Consider the following 19,279-nt stretch of genomic DNA (forward strand, 5'->3'; position numbering starts at 1 on the left):
TTACTACAAACTAATTTAAGAAGTTTTTAAAATACATCTTAATACAGTGCGAATTTGTCAGCTGTCAGAAGTGTCTCAATATAGTTACTTTACAAACAGATCAAATCCAAAGAAGGCCAAGCCCATATAAAAAACCCTATACTACAATAAAAGAAACAACATAGGCCTGTCTCCTTCAGCGCTGTGTTTAAAGGAAGCGTTTATAAAATAAATTCAAGGAAGTTGAAATTAAAAATACAACAATGGCTGGGTAATGAACTGTTATCAAGTTCCATGACAGGGACAATAAAAACTCTTCACAATAGCAGCCTACAGTTAGTCACAAGGCTTTTCTATTCATAGTATTCAAGGGCTGACCGTGACATTAGAAAATAAAAACGGCGAGCGCTTAAATCAACACTCTTCATTCAACTTAAAATATATGACAACAAGATGCAAACAGTACCTTTGGTAGCGGTTTTCCCAGCTGAGCATAAAATTTAGTCCAGAACTGCATGAGAGACATGGATCCAACAGCTGCAGTTTGGGGGAGTAAAATACACACACACATACGCTCCTGCTTCACCTTGAATCCCTGAACTGGACAGTCTCTTCCATGTGTTGATCAAAGTGTTGGTAATCACTTTACAGCTGGTGCACTCCCACCCAGCACAGGACTCTCACTAGCCCCTTCACAGTTCCTCTATGGTTCAGAGCACACATCTGCCTCTACCACATATCTGCTGTGGGCAATGAGCTCACACCTACAACCTCTCACAAACAGAGATACAAGCAACTCTAAAACATACTTCCTGCTTCACCAGGACTGTCAGGTATTTGCATAAGGGGTTTAGTCATAGTGATTGTGGACTAGTTCCTCTGAGCTCAAAAAGGTGGTTGGAGAGCGAGTGAGAACAGAGGAGGAGGGGAGGGGAGAGGTGGGGAGAAGAGGGAGGGAGGAGGGGAGGAGCTTTCAGGAAATGATGCTTTTGTTGGTAAGTGACTAGAGTTACTGGCAGTAGGGCCCATTTTACTGTACATGGTGTAACTCAACCGCATTTGTAGTGTAAACAGTATTGCGCTCTGGACCTGGCCTCTCCTCACACCCTGCTGCTTACTGCTATGTTTAATGGGACTCGGCCACTATTTAATCATTATTATATTTAGAGGCCAAATCCCTGTCTGGCTTGCTGTCTTACTTCATACTCTTTTTTTGCGACTCTTTATCTAGAAATATTCATTTTTAGGCCAGTCACTATTCTTTTAATAACTGCTGATTAATATAAGGTTAATATTAATACACACAAAAGCTAACAAAGGCAGATGCAACAAGTTGCCAAATAAGCTTTCTGGGAAGGGTGTGTCAGGTGTGACAGGATACCTTTTTTCAGATATAACAGCACAGAATAGGATATAGTTTTCGATCAAGAGAGCTTCTTCTAAAACCATTAAAGAGATTTTATGAAAAAAAGAAAAAACAGCCGAGATTTTTAAAAGTGCGTGTTTTCAATCTCACAGGGTCTTTCAAAGATTAGCCTATCTGCACACCTATTCATAAAAAGTTATTACTGCTTACTGGAACTATGGGTGTCATTGTAAAATGCAAACAACAAAAAAAAACAATATTCTGGGAATCTGACTGCTTATCAAAGGCAGCAACGTGCCAGTTTTTCTAAAACAAGAGCAATGTTAACTGTCCAACTGTCCATCATAAAGGAAAACATTGTGGTATTTAAAAAGAGAAATAATGTGATTTATGTGAAACACGGGGGGCCTATTTGTACACCCAGCTTCCAGGAATACATGATATCAAGCATGGAGAGGTACTGTAATGTCCATCTTTGCTGAATTGAAGGGGAGTCAGGCTCTCAGAGACAGAGTGGCGCCTGTCCATGGTGTCATCATTGTATGACTGGGAATCCTCTGAATAATTTGTGTATGTATGTGAGTCTGGGTGTGTGCGTGTGTTTCGTTTCACATGGAGGGCCACTGGGGGGAAATTAATCATTGATGTACTTCTTTAGAACTCCTAAACACACCTTTCTGCTTCACAACCTAAAGAAGTACCACTTTATTTGAAAGGTAAGTACACCATCATAAACGTGGAATCATTTCAAACGTTTATCACTGCTGTCATCAAGTGTCACTCAGTTAAAAATGTAATTTTTATGACAACTTGACATTAACTAATAGTTTGGGTTATATAACTACAGTTTCCAAATTGTACTCTTGCAGTCGGGATCAAGTACATAGTCATGAAACAGTTATATTACTGTTGTGGCAATATCAAGCCAATATCAAAGCCTTCTATGTATCACAGCTTAATGATGTAATGTTAACCCATAAGGCTAAACAGTTTACATACCCTATAAACATATCATGCTCATAAAAGGTTTACAAGAAGCTATGTCTTCTTGGTGAATGTGAAGTGCATCAACTTTGCATTTAAATGACTTATATGAACAAGTGCCGTTTAATAACATGATCCAAAAATATGTCGATAGTCGCCTGTAAGTCTTATGCTGACCCTTTCAAATACACAAATGAATGCATTCCTGACTTTACATACAAAACATCAGGATATAGTCTTATTGTCATATGCGCACAGCTGCTTTCAGTGCTTTACAAAAGCTAAGTGGCAATGTGAAGCTACGTGAAATGGGGCTAACTGAGACCACAAACAAGCAAAGCTGGTTTGATTTCCAAATCTGATTTTGATTCTAGCCCTCAATGACTTTGAATCATTTGAATCCTTTGTCACATTTGATGACCCTTATCAAACAGGACCAACAATTGTATTTTTCCATTCACTGTGATGATATCATCTCTAACTGGCAAGGTAGACACGGGTGCAAGTCAAAACTTGACTTTTGCAATAATAATTTTTTGTTAAGAAATACTCAGTTCCTAAACAAATAAGAGTAGAAGTTAAACTATCCGAACCTAATATTAAGGCACACAGTCCTCACGGAAAACAGTGCACCTATTAACAACCCTTTAAATTAACACCTTTGACTTCCTCCTTCGGAAACTAGGCCAGTCAAATGACTGTGCTGGAGTGTCTTATAAGGAAGTAACCGAGAAATACCAACTGATTTATATCATGGCAGGTTTGCCACAGAAAAAAAGAAAGTCAAGACAAACCAGATCGTCCTCTTACCGCACACCATATTCCACCCCCCCTCCAAGAAAAACAACAAAAACACCCTGAGAACTTTCAAATTCACCAAAATCAAATATTTTAAAACAAATGAAAATAATTCTATTAGCTGGGTATTTCTGTATGCATTGCACACACTTTTTAATTTACAAAATGAGAGTCTTAAATGCAACAGAGAGGTTTAAACTACACCTGTGTGCAAAAATTAGTGATGATACAGTTCATGGTCTGCAGAGTTGCACAGGTTAAAAAAAAAAAGCATGCCTTTCAGGAACCAAGGGGCCTTAACATTTTTTCAGCTGGGTCTCAGACTAAACAGGATCTTTCTCTTTGCTTTTCTCTTTTCTTTGCCTGCCCATATAGATATTTTGAGGTTATCACATTTCAACTACATATATAGTGTGTTTATATCACCTTAGACAAAGACAATGATCTTTCTACAGGTAATTGCCAACAGCTGGCTAAAGACTTACTCACGTTTGGAATTTTGAGTGTGACTTATTTAGCAATAAGAAATTTTCAGTTCTACAAAAAGCAAGACTAAGAAGACTCAATGCAAATGCACACTTCCTAGAAATGTACTTGGCAGTATTATGAGTGTAAACGTGAGAGCAATTACACAGAGAGACAGAACAAGAGTATGTAGTAAGAGACTAAGACCAGGAGTGTGCCTAAATGTGCTCCAATGTGTGTACATGTGCACATACAGTAGGTATACTGTATATATAGAGGATATAGTATGTATGATAGTATGGTCTGCTTCTGACGTGATGTGCACTCCTTGAGGTTAGCCAGAGTGGTTAGTTTTGTCTTTATTGTCTTCCAGTAAATCTTGTTGTCATTGTGACTTTGTCACATAGACTCACGTGTTTAAGGTCCACAGATTACAAAACTTGGGCTTGGTAGGTATGCATGTATCACTGTGACAAAGGGTATAGCTTTCTTTCAAAACGTGGTTGCGTTTTTGTGAAAGTTGCAGCTCTCTTTTTTTTCTAATTATAGTGAGCAGAGTCAGCAGAATGGAAATATGTTGCTAGTTTGAATCTACTAAAGAAAAATGGCATTAAAATTCTTGAGGTTAATAAAACCCAGTAAATACAAGTTAGCCTCAATATGGTTTTTCCACTGTTTATCACAGTTTTACTGTGTCCAAGCCGACTGTTTTGGTAATGCTTTAGTTTATAGCTTCTTGGTGGTACTATAACTCCCAGAAAAGGTATTTTATGCCAACTGTTATTTCTGGGGGAAGTTTCCAGGGAAAGACAGCACATATTGGCAAAGCTTCAGTTCATATAACGTGTAGGTAATTTTATTCAGCCATTGTTTAAATCTCTCACATTTAATATGTCCTAATTACTTATCATGTGCATTGTGTACTTTTAGGGGATTCTGGTTATGATGTTTCAACAACCTTATCCTAATCACAATACAGTGGCCACATGTCCATTTTATTTATTAGTAACTTTGAGAAAAGTCATACAAAAATAATATTAACGGGAATATAAACAGGAAGTCTACTGATTTGAACACAAATAATCAACTGTTTTCAGAATTACAGCAATCCAGAGTTACACTTCCTGGTCATATGCTGGTTAGCTGCATAAACAAACTGTAACATTGTGGGAAGACAGCAAACCAAAAGAGATTTTCCTAATGACCCTACAGCTGTAACTGAAACAAAGAAATTGCTGAGGTAAATACGGCAGTCACTTGACAAAACCAAATGATCCCATCAAAAACCCTGCCTAGTCAAATATGCCTAAATGTTTTCTGTATTGTCATGAATCAACAGTGCGGGGGAAAAAACAAGAAATTCTGCTTTCTGATTGTGGATGGACACAGGAAAAACATGGCAGGATCACCACGGAATGGGGGAATGAAATGGAGGATGAAGTGAGCTGAGTGTGAGTTGGCGGATTAGTCATGATGACCCCATGACTTACATTTTCTCCCCCATGCCTCACATGGCAGGGAGTGTCTAAAACCAGAAAGAAGAGCTGAGAAAGCACAATATAAGCACAAAAGATCTCGCTGCCGCAAACAGGCACGAGCAAGCATTTTAACATCACATATTTTTGACACCATGAAAACAAATCTCCACTACTTACTGCTTGTGAAAAGAGGTAATCTAAACTAAATCTCACAACAACTGTTTTCTAAATATGTACCTACAGATAATTAGACATCTGTGTCATACACTCAGCAGCCCTGTATGATTACTTTACAGAAGAAAGCTCAATCCAGACAGGCTAAAACATGCATTTGGAAAACTAGGGAAACCCCACATGAATCACACAATCCATGTAAGCACTACAATACACGCGCATGACACGTAACTTTCTTTTGTATAATATATGACATGTGTAGCTTTTGATTTTAAACCCCTCCCACCAGTCTTACAAACCAATAAAACCTTGCCTTTTTTTAAAGAGAGAATTATTAGACTCATTCAAACATCTGGAGCCAAACATGAAGTGAAACTCTTGCGTGTAGATTCTGTGTCTGCTTGTGCTTCGTTTGAAACTGCTAGTAATGATGGACTACAAATGATGTGTCTGGAAACTGGATATCAACAACAAAAAACTCTGAATTATCCTTGCAGCTTTGTCATAACATACCTATAATGTGCACATTCATTAAATGTATTTAAGATCTTTTAGTTCTTCTGGTTGATGCAAAACATCTGAGCAAAAACTATATGAGAACTTGTTATTTGAATTTTTTATTCTATGATTTCTTTATCATAGAATGTAAATGCATGCTTTTATCTACAGACAATACATTGTTCACTGGCCAGGCTATGCTGTCAATTTGCTACTGCAAGGAGCTGTTCCAGCATCTCTTCTGACTAAAGATAGGTTTGTCCAATTAATTACAGTCATGTCCAGAAGTGTATTTTATGCACCAGGATTGAAAAACATTATTATTTTTTACAATCTGCATTTTCTACATTTTTATTAGAACTACTGTTTAAAGAGGTAAAGCCTCGTAGGGACATAATGAGGAAATAAGTTACAGAAAAAATGCATATGCAAAGCAAGGATCCCTTATCTTGAGCCACCACTGTGGCTGCTTTGGCTTTATGCTGGACTAAGGAAAGCCCTGACAGCTACGCCTTCTCTAGTTAGTGGCTCTCTTCTTTAAAACTCATCATCATAGCATATTGTGTTTTAATGTGGTTCCATAATGACACTCATAAACTCAAAATGGATTCAGATTAGAAATTCACTGGTCTGTGCAATTACAATGGCTCCTGTTCATACAATACTAGCTATAAAGTACTGGCTGAATGGACACAAAAGTACTTAGAAATAAAAAATGCAAATGATGCAAAGTAATGGGTATGGGTAGACGTCTGTGTCTTCAATGCCCCTGTTTAAGTATTTCCCATTTTTGAATGAATGTCCAAGTTAAGCATAGTCTCACAGGCACTGAAATAATTCACAGTAGCTGAAAAAACTTCCAGGACTTTCTGAGATGCTTAATATTTGTAAAATGATTTGAAGCATGACTAAAACGCCGACTTCTAAAGGCATAGAACCATAGAAGAGAGGATAACACAATTATAGCTTCCTATTAATGACATGCCTTGACAGGAATTGGGCAGGTGCTGCTGCAGTCGTCTAGACAACACCAGGCTTTAATAAGGTTTCTCTACGGTAAATTAAGGCTCAACTTAATACACATGAAAGGCAAGATGAAAGGGGTGAGTGGGAGGTATGGTCCTTCCCTATGATGAGCAAGTAAATGAGAGTGGTAGACAAAACAAATAAACGAAAAAACTCAAAACAAAACTGCAAGACAAATACATCTTTCTGTATTTATAAGACTATCTTCATCCTGATTCTTGAAGCCATTCCAATATCATCACAAATCCAGCAAATGAGGGAACATCTTTTGGAAAAATTGTCCACCCTTTCTTCAGTAGATTTCCAAAGACTTGTGAAATAAAAACTGTTCCGGTGAGACCATCTGTAGGTCAGCATGTACATCTGCTAAATAAAAACCAACCTGGGTGAACTCTCCATTCCTAGAGAAGTTGAGGCTGGGAAAGTCCATGTCAGAGATTCCCGGGTACATATCCACTTGCATATCTGGAATGTTGGTGAAAGCTCTGCCGTTTAAGTGGTACTGCCTAGAAAGAAAGACAAAGTTTAGTCTGTTTAACTGTTACACATAGCTTTTTCAAATAATAACAAGGTTTATACTCATTCAGCTACAAACACCTTAAAGCTGCCAAAGTTCACAGGCTTTTATACCTGTACAGTAAGTAGCAGACATGTGAAGCTGACATTTAAGTAGTACACCAAAGTACTCCAAGACAAGCGTGCCGGGTGCTGTTTGTTATTTAGTATTGTCTAACTAAAAGTTAATGGTCTAAAGTTATAATACTGTGTTACAAAACATTTTTTAAAATTCCAGACACGCCTAACAGGTGAAGGCGTAACACTTTCAGTTTGTTCCCTTATGGCATTTTCAAGCTAGTTTTAAGCCCAATCTAGTCTCTTGTAACTCTTGAAATCTTTGTCTTAGTAAATAAACAATAACAAAAAACAGGCACCAGGTATTAAAAGAAACAAGCTAAACATGTATCTCGGGACAGACAGGCAGAGATAGACAAGATTAGAAAAACCCAGAGGGTAAGCGAGAGCTATCAACAGAAAGTCTAAGTACAGAGAATAAGAGCAGCTCCAACCCGTTTCAAAGATCCATTTCTCCCGAATAACAACCTTCACTTTGTCCCCTGTGCTAATATCTGAAACTGTCCAATAGAACTCCTGCGATATTTTCAGTTTCTTCCTGAGTACAAGTCATCATAACGCAACAAGCTTACTCCTCTATGAGTGGTAAAAGCACAGTCAAAATGAAAGCAAAACTAAACCCTTGTAAAGGTGGAACTATAAAAGGACCATCCCATATTCCTCTCACCCAATCATGTTCCAGGGCTCAGAACTGAAGGATTGGAGACGTCCAAATCTATTCAAAGGATTAGATCAGCAGGCCTGATTGATTTAAGGTCAAAATACACCAAGGGGATGAAAGGGCAGTCCTAATCCAGTATAAGGAAACCAAACTATGGAAACATGGTTCCTCTGATTTCAATCAGAATCAGAATCAGAATACTTTATTGATTCCTGGGGGAAATTATTTTTTTGTTACAGTGCTCCATTATAAACAAACATTAACAAGACAGACAATACGCTAACTAAGAATAGTACAATATATACATGTATATATACATAAAGTCACTTATTAATAAATAGCTGAAAATTGTTCATTTATTAATGAACAACAAAATGACATGTTGCCAAATATTCAATATTTGAGATTGTACGTGGTCACACATTCAGTATTTGCTGAGAATATGTTATCTTTATCTTGGTTATTGTTTTATATAACCAATTCTCTCACTTGGTTACTTATGCAGCCATCGATTTTTCATTTGAATTTTTGCGGATGAAAGGGGCATCTGGCTGATAAGTAGGTTAACTTAAAAAAAACAAAACAAGACAACAATGAGGTCTTTGTTAAACTTATTTTTCCTCAATCAAGTAAATGGGGAGTTAGTGTGAGAACAAGTAGTTTGCCTACACAATGGAAAAAGACAGATTAATCATGGCGATAAATATAAATGAGAAAAAAAAGGGTAAAGAACATGGTTAGTTCTCAGAAAACACCGTGAATAGTAACAACCATCCACACTGGAAATCCCCTTAGCAAACAGTGATATGAGTGTGATATTATTACAACAGAAGTCTTGGCAGGACAGCATAAGCTGCCTTCCAATAACACAAAGCCAGTGAGGGTCTCTCAGCTAAAGTAGCTGAATGACTTACTGTTGTGCATAGATAATAATATCTATAACTTTGCTTTTCCGCACACCTTGGTTTTCTGTTCTAGTGTGCAGTTATCTCAACTGTCTTTCAATTACTGCGATTTTACAAGTTTGCTAGAATTATGTTTATTATTAGGTTTTCAGATAAATTACTTCCTGGCATCCTGTGCCCCTTACTTATTGAGAAGTTCATAATTAGTGTCTTTAAAGGATCAGACCTGATGTGCATTTCAAACAATGACTGTACAAAAGTCTATAGTCATTTTCTACACTCTTTAATTTAAACATTAGAATGTGTTTCAGCTTCAAAGTGGTTCACTATAGTGCTGACACCTTCAGGATTAAGGCATCATCCTTAAAGCAAACTCCTATAGAGGTGCGGAACTTGCAGTAACTTTGGAAATTAATCCTGAAATAAAAATAAATAAATAAATATTTAAAGCTATGCTAACAGCTAACTTTTCGGCTTCTTCCATAGAAAAATCTGAGATCATTATCAACATCTACGGGATGCCCAAGATTACAAAGTAAACAAAGACATGCAACTGCTCTGATTCCTAGGAGTATCTCACGAAGTACAGCTTTAAAAAAATAAAATAAAAAAAGGATCCTACTCGGAAGCACATTTCTTTGAATCTGAGTATGCTATTTTTAATAACTGTAGTGTATTCTTTTTTCTTATGTTATACAGTCGCTTATTTCTTGTTTTTTTATTGTATTTTCTTTAATATAGCGTGAATCTACATGCTCCATCTGCCTGTCACTTTGCTGCTGGAATTTCTCCAACAAGGGACAATAAAGGACAATTCTAGTCTAATCTATATTTCTATTCTAAATTTATCTCCCGCAGTGAACTTTGGCTCATAGCACTGGGAAACACTCCAGTGTGACTCTAGGTAGTACTGTGCTAAAGATGCTAAATAATGCAGAGAAGACAGGCAGCAGGTCAAAGCTAATTTTGGAGTAAATATCAAAAATCCTTTCACTACACGAATGAATCCATAAAACATGAAGAGGCTGTGGTGTTCTAACTGTACATTGCTGATATGTTGTGTAAAGCAGGAAAAGCAGCTGTGTGGGCAGACCTAACCATTATTCCTGCAATAAACCGTTAATTAAATCACTTGAAAATATTTAACTGAGCAGAAAATTAGTTTCTACTTATGTTTAAAAATCAAATGGAGTTTTTCATTCTAAAATTGGTTCTCAGTTTCCAGTTTTTCCCTTACAGTGACTACGTGCTATGTGAGTATGTGTGTGGGGCACTTTAATCACATCTTTGAGAGGACATTGACTAAAATATATGCATTACTGAACCTCAAACCGCCAGGTTCTATCACCAAGAATAACAGTCAACTCTCACTCTAACCCTACCCTAAACCTACACCTTAACCTAACTTTAACTCTAAAACAAAGTAAAGAGTGTATTTAAAGTATTTAAAGTCCTAAACAGGGCTTTGAAGATGTGTGAAAAACTGAGAGTTCAAACATTTACAAATGGTATTACTCAAATTATTTAAAAGCTGGACAAGTATGCACTATAAGTGTTATGTTGTTATGTTTTTTATTTTTCATCTTTGGTTTCCTGTGATAAAGATATCAATCAGTCACTCATGCTGTTTGGATGAGCTGATCATGACGAAGTTGCAACCCACAATCTGCCTGTGGTACACACACACACACATATACATGCACATGCACAGACACACTTAGGGAGTGTCTCTATTAAAAACAGAAAGTTTAAGATTGGCCATATGACACATTTTGAATTTGTAAATCATAACTATAATATCACCTGAATTAAAGTCTCTCCAAAAAGACTCTCTACGGGTTATTTAACTTGTACTGTATTTTTTATTTTTTGCATAAGCTAACACATACCATGTAATCTCTATGCAGCAACTGCTGAAATATTTTTCAGTGTTTGGATCTTTTTAAATTGGATTTATGAATTAGATTTTTAGCCTTGATGATGTGCCATCTTCACATAACTAGAGAAGACAAATATTCAGCTGTCTCTGTCTCTGTAACCTAGACTTTAGTGCCAGATACAGTGATGTTGATACCAATATGACTAAAAATAACACAGCGGGATATAGGGTGGGGACAGACAAATAAGTTTCTTCATTGTCTGGGACATGCAGAGTTGTAAATATCAAAACCACAGTCCAACAAACTGTCAAGAGAAGATAATGTTTTTGCTAATGTTCATTTCATATTTCACAGCTTTACATGCAAATGCAAACCGCCCCCTCCAAAATTTCAACCTGCTGTGACAAAAAACATGGTTCTTCTGAATAAAGATACCAGGGTAAGACTGCTGTCACTGTGTGTTAATAAAAAGGTAAATTTTAACAGGTCAGTGTTTTGTTCATATAACCTATGCTGTGAGTTTGTAGCTGGTTCCATCAGTAAATAAATTAATAGATAAAATTAAGAGACAGTGAAGTAGTCCTGTGAAATTGCAGCTAGACAGTAGATATAATCAATTTAAGTTGAGATAATGACCTGTTGCCTTCTATTTGGTAAGCTATGAACTCACACACAACTCTTAATTTATCCTTTTCTTGTCTTTATAATTTAATTCTACATGTTTAGGCCAGATAATGATAAACTGAGAAATACAGCATTATTAGCGGGGTGATTCTTGCTATTCTATTGCAGCTAGTAGCTTATGCCTGTACCTCAATGTCTCTGCTGGCAACCAGCTTGAACAATATTACAGAACAGAGAATTGCTGAGCTGTTAACCTGCTTCAAGCAGGTGGACAGCAAGCCCTATCAGGAAAACTCACTGCAATATGCTGCCTCATTTGCAAAGTACATGCTGTACTGCAACTTTCCACTAAGTTAAGTGAATAACAAATCGCCAAGATACAAAGTAGGTAATGGTGCAAGTGAGCGTATAACCTTTACAGTACCCCCTTTACCCCACACACACATAAAAAATGCTTGTTCACCAGTGATGAGCATGTGCCAAAACAGAGCCCTAAATCAAACATACTCCTATTGTTCTGGATTTTATTATATTCCCAATGGGTGAGAAAGTGCCTTGGTTTTTCTACAACCCAAAGCACACAGATTAATCACAGACAATTCACATATTCTCAAGTGCTCCACATTTCATATAAAACTCATCTCCAGAGCTACTATAATGAGATGTATGCTTTAGTAAGCTCTAATACTAAAATGAACTTCCTCCTGCTGTAACTGTCACTAGAATCTAGGTGATGTTTTTATCACTCTTTATAAGGATCATTTCTGCTGCGCAGGGTCAGAATACGTCAGCCAGTCCATCAATCTGTGTAAACAGAGCACTAGTCCATTCACATTTTCCCCTCAATGGGGTCTTGTGAGCTATTCACTTCTCAGCTTGTGCCCAGTAGCAATGTGAGTGGACAGCTGAGGGCTTTCGACACCAATCAGTTTCATTCTGACTGTGGAGAGCAAGTCAATCATACTTAGCTGCAGCCTGCTCTGTAACCTGAGGATCCTTCAAAAGAAGTAACACACACAGGGTCGTGCCACACTGAACATCAAAAATTAGCAGGGTAATGTAGAGATGCAGAAACTGGAGGTTTAGTCCTCTGTCCTGTTTACTCATGCCACATTCAAACTTGGGAAACTCTTGTTGCCTTTGAAATGGTTGCTTTAAAGACAGAGAACCACGACTGTGACACGACTGCGACTGTTACCATCTTCAAAGTAACTTTGGTGTGGGAAGACAGCAATAACACGGCAATAATACAGAGCCAGCCTGCAGTCAGTTTGAGATTGAATGGGGTCAAGCTGGCAATTACATGCAGCAGTTTGTGAAATACAGCGATGAACTGAGATAAATTGGCAAAAAAAAAATCGTCAATCTTTTGTAATCTTTTGCAATTCTGGCTCCATCTACAGAGAAATTACAGAAACTATTTACATTAAGAGTCCAGTCAGAACCCAAGTGATCTGAAATGGAAATAAGGAAATTCCTCCGCAGATAGTGGAGTAGTGATATTGCTTAATGTAGGACAGTAAATTTAACTGTAAAAGAAGACAGGAACTCTACAACCTTGCATCAGAATACAACCAGGTAAGCCAAGTTCCCTATTCCAAAGAGACACACACATTGCACATCAGATGCACTGATCAGCGCAGACTGAGTGCAATGTGTAGGCAATTAATGAATTCATCTTCATTAATGAATTCGATGGAAATTATTTTCAAACCGTCCCAATTTGTTAAGAGTGACTGCATTCAATCTGAGTTGGACTACAATTGTTGCCTCCCACAAAGGGAATTGTGTAATTGCTTTGCAATTTAAAGTGGTCGCCCACAAGTTGAGGGTGAAGGCACACTCAAACACCAAGCAACCTCGAATGCTGCAACTACTTAAAACTGGTCACCAAATCTGAAAGAAAAATTTAATGTAATAATCAAGCAACCACTAACTTTTCTTAGTTACTTTTTTTTCTTTGTCTATTTTTATTTTAGTGATACTGAGCCATTAAATAAACTAGGAGCAGGACTGAATAATTTTTGAAGTGCTGCAGAAGGAATGATTAACGTGAATTAAATCTCTTGATCAAAGACTTGGTTCTTCTAAAAACTAGTCAGACACTTCACTCTAAAACAAAACTGAGAGTACACAAAGACTTCCTCAAATGAGGGGTCCTCAAAACACAGTACTGAAGAACTGGTTGAAATTCAATCAAACCAATCTTGCAATAAACCACAGACCCCTTGTGAATTTGATTGTATTGTACATTGTAAAACAGAGAGTGAGATAAGAGTGTTTGTAAACGCAACTTGATGTTAGAAAATTCCACTTTGAGTGAACTTGAAAACCACAGACCCTGCTTTCAACGTCATCTGGCACTTGAACTTTCAAAGACGCACTGCACTGGCAGCAATAACAATAGAAAACACCACTTCTTTAACAAAGACTTCTTCAGTTATCTTCAATATGACACAATCTTGGTGATGACTAAATTCATCTTTAAAATAACAAGTCACTATCCACTGAATCACAAAATAGATACTGTATACAAGCCCACTCAATTCTCAGATTTAATGCACATAGTTTTTAAGTTTGGACTGGTTAAAGCAAAAGCCTAATGACAATATCACTTTTAAGACCCTGATAGTTTTTATGATGCAAGAAAGAACCATAATGACTGCTCTAATATTTAGCATGTATCATAGAATTAAACAATTCTGCTTAAAAAAATGCTAACCCATACTGCACAGATACATAAACGGTACATATGACCTTTTATATCAGAGTGCTTATACAAAGTGCACCTGATCTTTAACAGATTAAAATGTCAAAATGTTCCTGAGTGCACAGCTGTGGCTAAATGCATGGAGTGCAGTCTGTGATAACGACTGTGGTTCTTTCTGCCAACAAAAACAAGACGTTACACAGCCCTTTGATTCCAGTTTAACTTTATACATGCACAACTTAGGAGAAAACGTTCATTTAGCACTGAGAGACCCTGCAGTTAAGTCTGACACTGGGCCACTCACTACGGGAAATAAAAGAGATTTGATAAAGAAGACCTGCCCAGTGATCTGAGCTGGTCGTTGAGTGTTAGAATGAGAATGTGATCAGCTGTAAAAAACAAACAAACAAAACAACATTCAATCAGCTTTGGGGGTTTCAAAAGTTATGTGCCCATTGAGACACTTTTACATGCATCTAAATGATAATTTTATGTTAAGGTGGACCAGTGTATCCATTTTCTTTCAATCCTAAAGGTTTATATTTATCAAATATATACAAATGTTTCCCTCAAGTTTACCCGATTAATAATAAATCATATATAACTGAGTTTAACCTCCTGGGACCTGGCGTCCACATATGAGGACATCACATTTTGGGTCGTCTAGACCAAAATACGAAATTTTGCTCTACATTTTGCTCTACATAATATGCCCAAATATCAAAGAGAAATTAAAAATGCATGCTTAGGAGGTTAAGCACCATCATACACTTATCTAGCTATATTTCACCAATTCTAAAAAATCTTTCACAATTTTTGCTCTTTTTATATTTATATGTATTGCTGTAGGATACACAAATATAAATGTAATTCTGACTGACCACATTTAAATGTGTGGAAGTGATTGTGTGCTATGTGGACGTCACTGTCTCAGGGAAGTATGCATTGATCAAATACACCAACATGAGGAAAAATTTATAATAATTTAAGTCCCTAGACTGCTAGTGCATTTTGTCAGTTCATGTGTGAAACTTGGAAACCAGGAAACTGCCTGTTTTAAATGCTTAACATTGGGGGTGTAACAGCATTTGAAACTCAGGGTTTGGTCTGAACTTTGGTTTCAGACTGCATTCAGCACTCAGATGCTGCATTCTGTGCTTAGAGTGCTACTAACTGTCAAGTATATATCTTTTTTTTCATTGAAAATGTAAATAAATCATTCAAATATCAAAAATGTTTCCATTAAAAAGAATAAAACATATTCATAATTAACTGAGATAAACTAGTAAACCCAAAAAGACAGCTAGAACATCAACAAAAGGTGCTGGGTAGACTTTGCTTGATATAAATAGTCTTCTGGCAATAACTGTTAGGCTCCCAGGGAACATTAAACAAAGAGCATTTCATACCCAACCCTGCTTTCTGAACAGTTCAAGAGAAATACATGTGCTACTACACCCCTACTGAATATGGTAATTGTTATGGAGCATTCACTTTGAAGATACTGTAAACTGTGCTTGTAACTTACTGATTTCCAGACTGCATAGGGCAGTGTATGCTGTATCCACTCTGGTGAGAAGAGAGGGGCCAGGCAGTGGGGGTGGGAAATATTGAACTCTAAAAAGAAAGATTAAAAAAAGACTTATCACTTAAAGCAGCATTAGGACTTTAACACACAGGAAAGGCTCTCCTCTTGGTCCAAATTTAATATAAGTCAATACTATTAACAGCACTTTGCTATGTGTTATACTAAAAACAAAATACTTTGTTTAGATAAATCCCATCTTTACCCCACCAAGAAGTGAATACTGCAGCTGATGGCAAAGAATGCCTGGGAATGACTTCAAAATGTTTCACTGTAGTTGCGCAATCCATTAATAGGTGATTTCAACAGCATTCAATAACATTCACCCTTAGTGTAATCTAGAGAGGTGGAAAGTTTCAGTTTCACGTATGGTGGTTTTTTTTGTTGTTTTTTAAAGAAATTCTCAGGAATAGCAATCATAATCCCATTATAGCAGAAAAGGGTGGAAGCCTGCTTTCATCACTTTTTAATGGAATCATTTACTTTTCTGTACACAATACACCATTAGAAAATGTGATTGTTTGATTATGTATTTAAGCACAATCTTTTGGATCTGTTAAGATGATGCAGACCAAAATTCAAGTGATTATCCAACTACATTTGCAGCAAAATGCCACACATTTCCAAATAGTACCCACATGCTCTTTTATTTATCTATTTTGCCTTTTTGAAAAATATTAAAGAAGTGAAACATAAAAGAAGAAAAACTATGGAGGTTATGCAAATAGGCCTATATATAAAAATGCAAACACACCTCCATGCTAGTGGGGGTTACAGGGAACAAGCTGTTGTCCAGCTGAGGGCCTTCTGGATGCAGGTAGTTCTCCCCGTCCATGGCCATCGCTGAGGTGAGGGTTGGCATCAGACCACAGCTTCACTCATGACCACCAGCCGACTTAAACTATGGACTTTCCGACCACCACTCAGGTGCTGGCTGTGTGTGAAATAGGGCTTTTAACAAGGGCAAATGCAGTCCATGACCTGAAAAAAAGAGTAGGAATGGATGAGACATATAGGAAATGAAGAGGACAGCAACAAGAAAAAAGCTGTCAAGCAGTTTGGCTGCAAATATGGTAATTATAAAATCAAGGAAGATGGTGTAAAGATAAATAAGCCATGAAAATCAGCAGAAACTGTGGGCTTAATGGCTTACTTAAAGTCAGATTCAGCAATAAAAAAGCACAACATCTCAAATTGAAGTATTTGGTCCATGTGCAACTGCAGTGATGGATACACAGAGAAAAGGCTTTTAGACTAGCCTATAATGGAAACCCCATTTTATATAATCTGACAGTTATACATGTTTTGTAATTTTAGTTTTGTTCTTTTTATTCAACAAACGCCATGCATAAAACCATGTCATAAAAAATATGTTTTGGAAAGACTATTATGTCTGGCATGGCCATATAAACAGAGTCCAGTTTATGAGAAAAAATAGAGAGAAATTCAAATATGTCATAAAGCACTAAAATGATTTACAAAATATGATAAAAATGGTAATATGAAGATAAATTAAAAAGCAATTGGCCTTCCATTTTAGTGCTGCGACATTTGTCAGAACACAAACTGAATTCAAATCTTATTCATAATGCAGAGTTTGAGCAGATATTTATTGATGGACAGTCCTCATTAGCTGGTTGTCATCCAACATCACTGAAGATTCCACATTCATTACAGAACCAATTAAAATCATGGCCAGAGGTCCACGGCAGTGTGCACTGCGCTGGATAAACCTATAATGAGCACAAGCTAAATAACAAACATAACATAATAGTATTTAATACAGACATGGTGGTCCAAAAATAAATAAAAGAAAATCAATTATAATAAATTATGTTTAAACCAGTTGTGTTTATTGGTTTGATTTATTATTGTATAACAAATGTTCAGAATTAACAGAAAATGGCACAGCTTTCTGCCGCTGAGTGTCAGACTCTCTGCTGGACGAGGACCAGTGCTTACACATTCAGTAACCCCCAAAGCCAAATTCCAGCCAGTAAAACCACCAATAGTGTGTACTCACAAGACCTTTCATGTCGTAAAATATGTGTATCTTACAACTCAACTCGTAGATATGCAGCATAATGACAGGTATACCGTCTTGACAGACAGATTGCTAAAATGCTGTAAAGCCTATACCTTAAGATTGTCAATCTTAAACACACAGAGCTACAAAAATAAACAAAGGGAAAACCTGAATGGAAAAGCATTTGAGCGATTGCAAAACTGAATACAGCACAATAATTGCTTTGGCTCAATTAGCTAAATTATTTAATATCAAGTATAATATCTCTGTGTATTTTAGAGAACCTCTTTTCTCTCATATGGGATCTAAATCCATAAACTGTGATTTCCAACTAGATCACATAAACAATATATAAAACTAAAGTCAGTTTTTTGCTACTTAAAGTCCACAAGCCTAACAAATCTCTAATGAATCTCACCAGATGGGATCCAATGTTTTAGCACTTTACAAAGCATGTCTGTGTTACATTAGAAACACTACTACTCAAACTGCTACCCTCCTTCCCCTTGTCCTTCCTTCATTCCCTCCTCCAGTTTGCCCCCAATCTGGAACACAGACCAGACGTGTTCACTGGGGACAAAGCTGAGGTAATAAATCCTAATAGAGTTCATGAGGGTCTAAATAAGGAGGACTTTGTGTGTCCGAGTGTGTGCAAGTCAGTGTATGTGACAGAGACAGAGGCCTGGCCCAAGATAGTCACCACTAGCAGAGCCAATACACACAAAGGGAGGCCATTTTCCACTTCGGGCTGCCTGTGTGATACTGTCTGGATAAAGGTGAAACAAATGAGGGGGAAGCCCAATGCAAAGAACCAACTGGCAAATTTCCTAGGCAGGAGGTCTGAAGCAAAAGGAAATTAGATATTTTTTGAATATGTATGGCCGGATTTCACCCTAGAAAGTGCAGCTCAAAGCAGGGAGACAAAAGCAAGGCAAGGGAGTCAGAGACTATGTACTGGGAGCCTTGTGAAGACATGCTGGTGTTGCATAAATCTACTTAGTGTAGCAATGTAAGGACAGTGCTTTGCAAATGCACGCCAAAAGTGTCATCACAGCTCCTAGTGCACGCCACGCTTTGGTTTTGCTTGCACTTGTTGTGCACCATTCAATTTCCTAACCAATTCGGCATCACTAACTCAGCTGTAGCATTATGGCTCCATCATGTTTGGCCAATGCCCAATACTGAAGTATTTATTTCTTTATTTTTGTTCTTATTTTATCCCCTTTTGTTGCAGGGAAACAAAGAAATCTTCATTATAAAACACAGTTTTAAGCTCTTTCAGCCCTTCATTACCCTACTTTTAGCCATCCAAAAAATGGATGTAACACAACACATAAACATCGCCTGCTTACAATGATGTCATTTTAATTGCTGATAGTATCAGTTAACATGGCCGATACCAACGTTCTGCTGAAACATGCGGGCCTTATGGTACTGCACAGGTGTCCATTTGCATAGGTTTTTGGCTAGCAGATAAAGAGACTAAC

At 37.2% G+C, this 19,279-nt stretch overlaps 1 protein-coding gene across 5 annotated transcripts in view; it reads right to left on the bottom strand.

The window, feature by feature from the left end:
- Positions 1-19,279, bottom strand: part of sbno2b (strawberry notch homolog 2b) — a 59,735-nt gene that overhangs the window by 28,863 nt on the left and 11,593 nt on the right. For 3 of the 5 annotated variants that reach the window (XM_084921874.1, XM_084921876.1, XM_084921875.1), the window contains exons 2-4: positions 16,521-16,747; positions 15,710-15,798; positions 7,151-7,274 (exon numbers count right to left, since the gene is read on the bottom strand). In XM_084921874.1, the coding sequence (XP_084778000.1) occupies positions 7,151-7,274; positions 15,710-15,798; positions 16,521-16,628 (321 nt within the window). In that variant the 5' untranslated portion in view covers positions 16,629-16,747. The other 2 variants (XM_084921878.1, XM_084921877.1) reach the window with 2 other exon arrangements.

The sequence above is a fragment of the Perissodus microlepis genome, chromosome 23 (genome assembly GCF_051167445.1).
Source record: "Perissodus microlepis isolate ML-2025 ecotype Zambia chromosome 23, ASM5116744v1, whole genome shotgun sequence".
Classification (NCBI taxonomy): Eukaryota; Metazoa; Chordata; class Actinopteri; order Cichliformes; family Cichlidae; genus Perissodus; species Perissodus microlepis.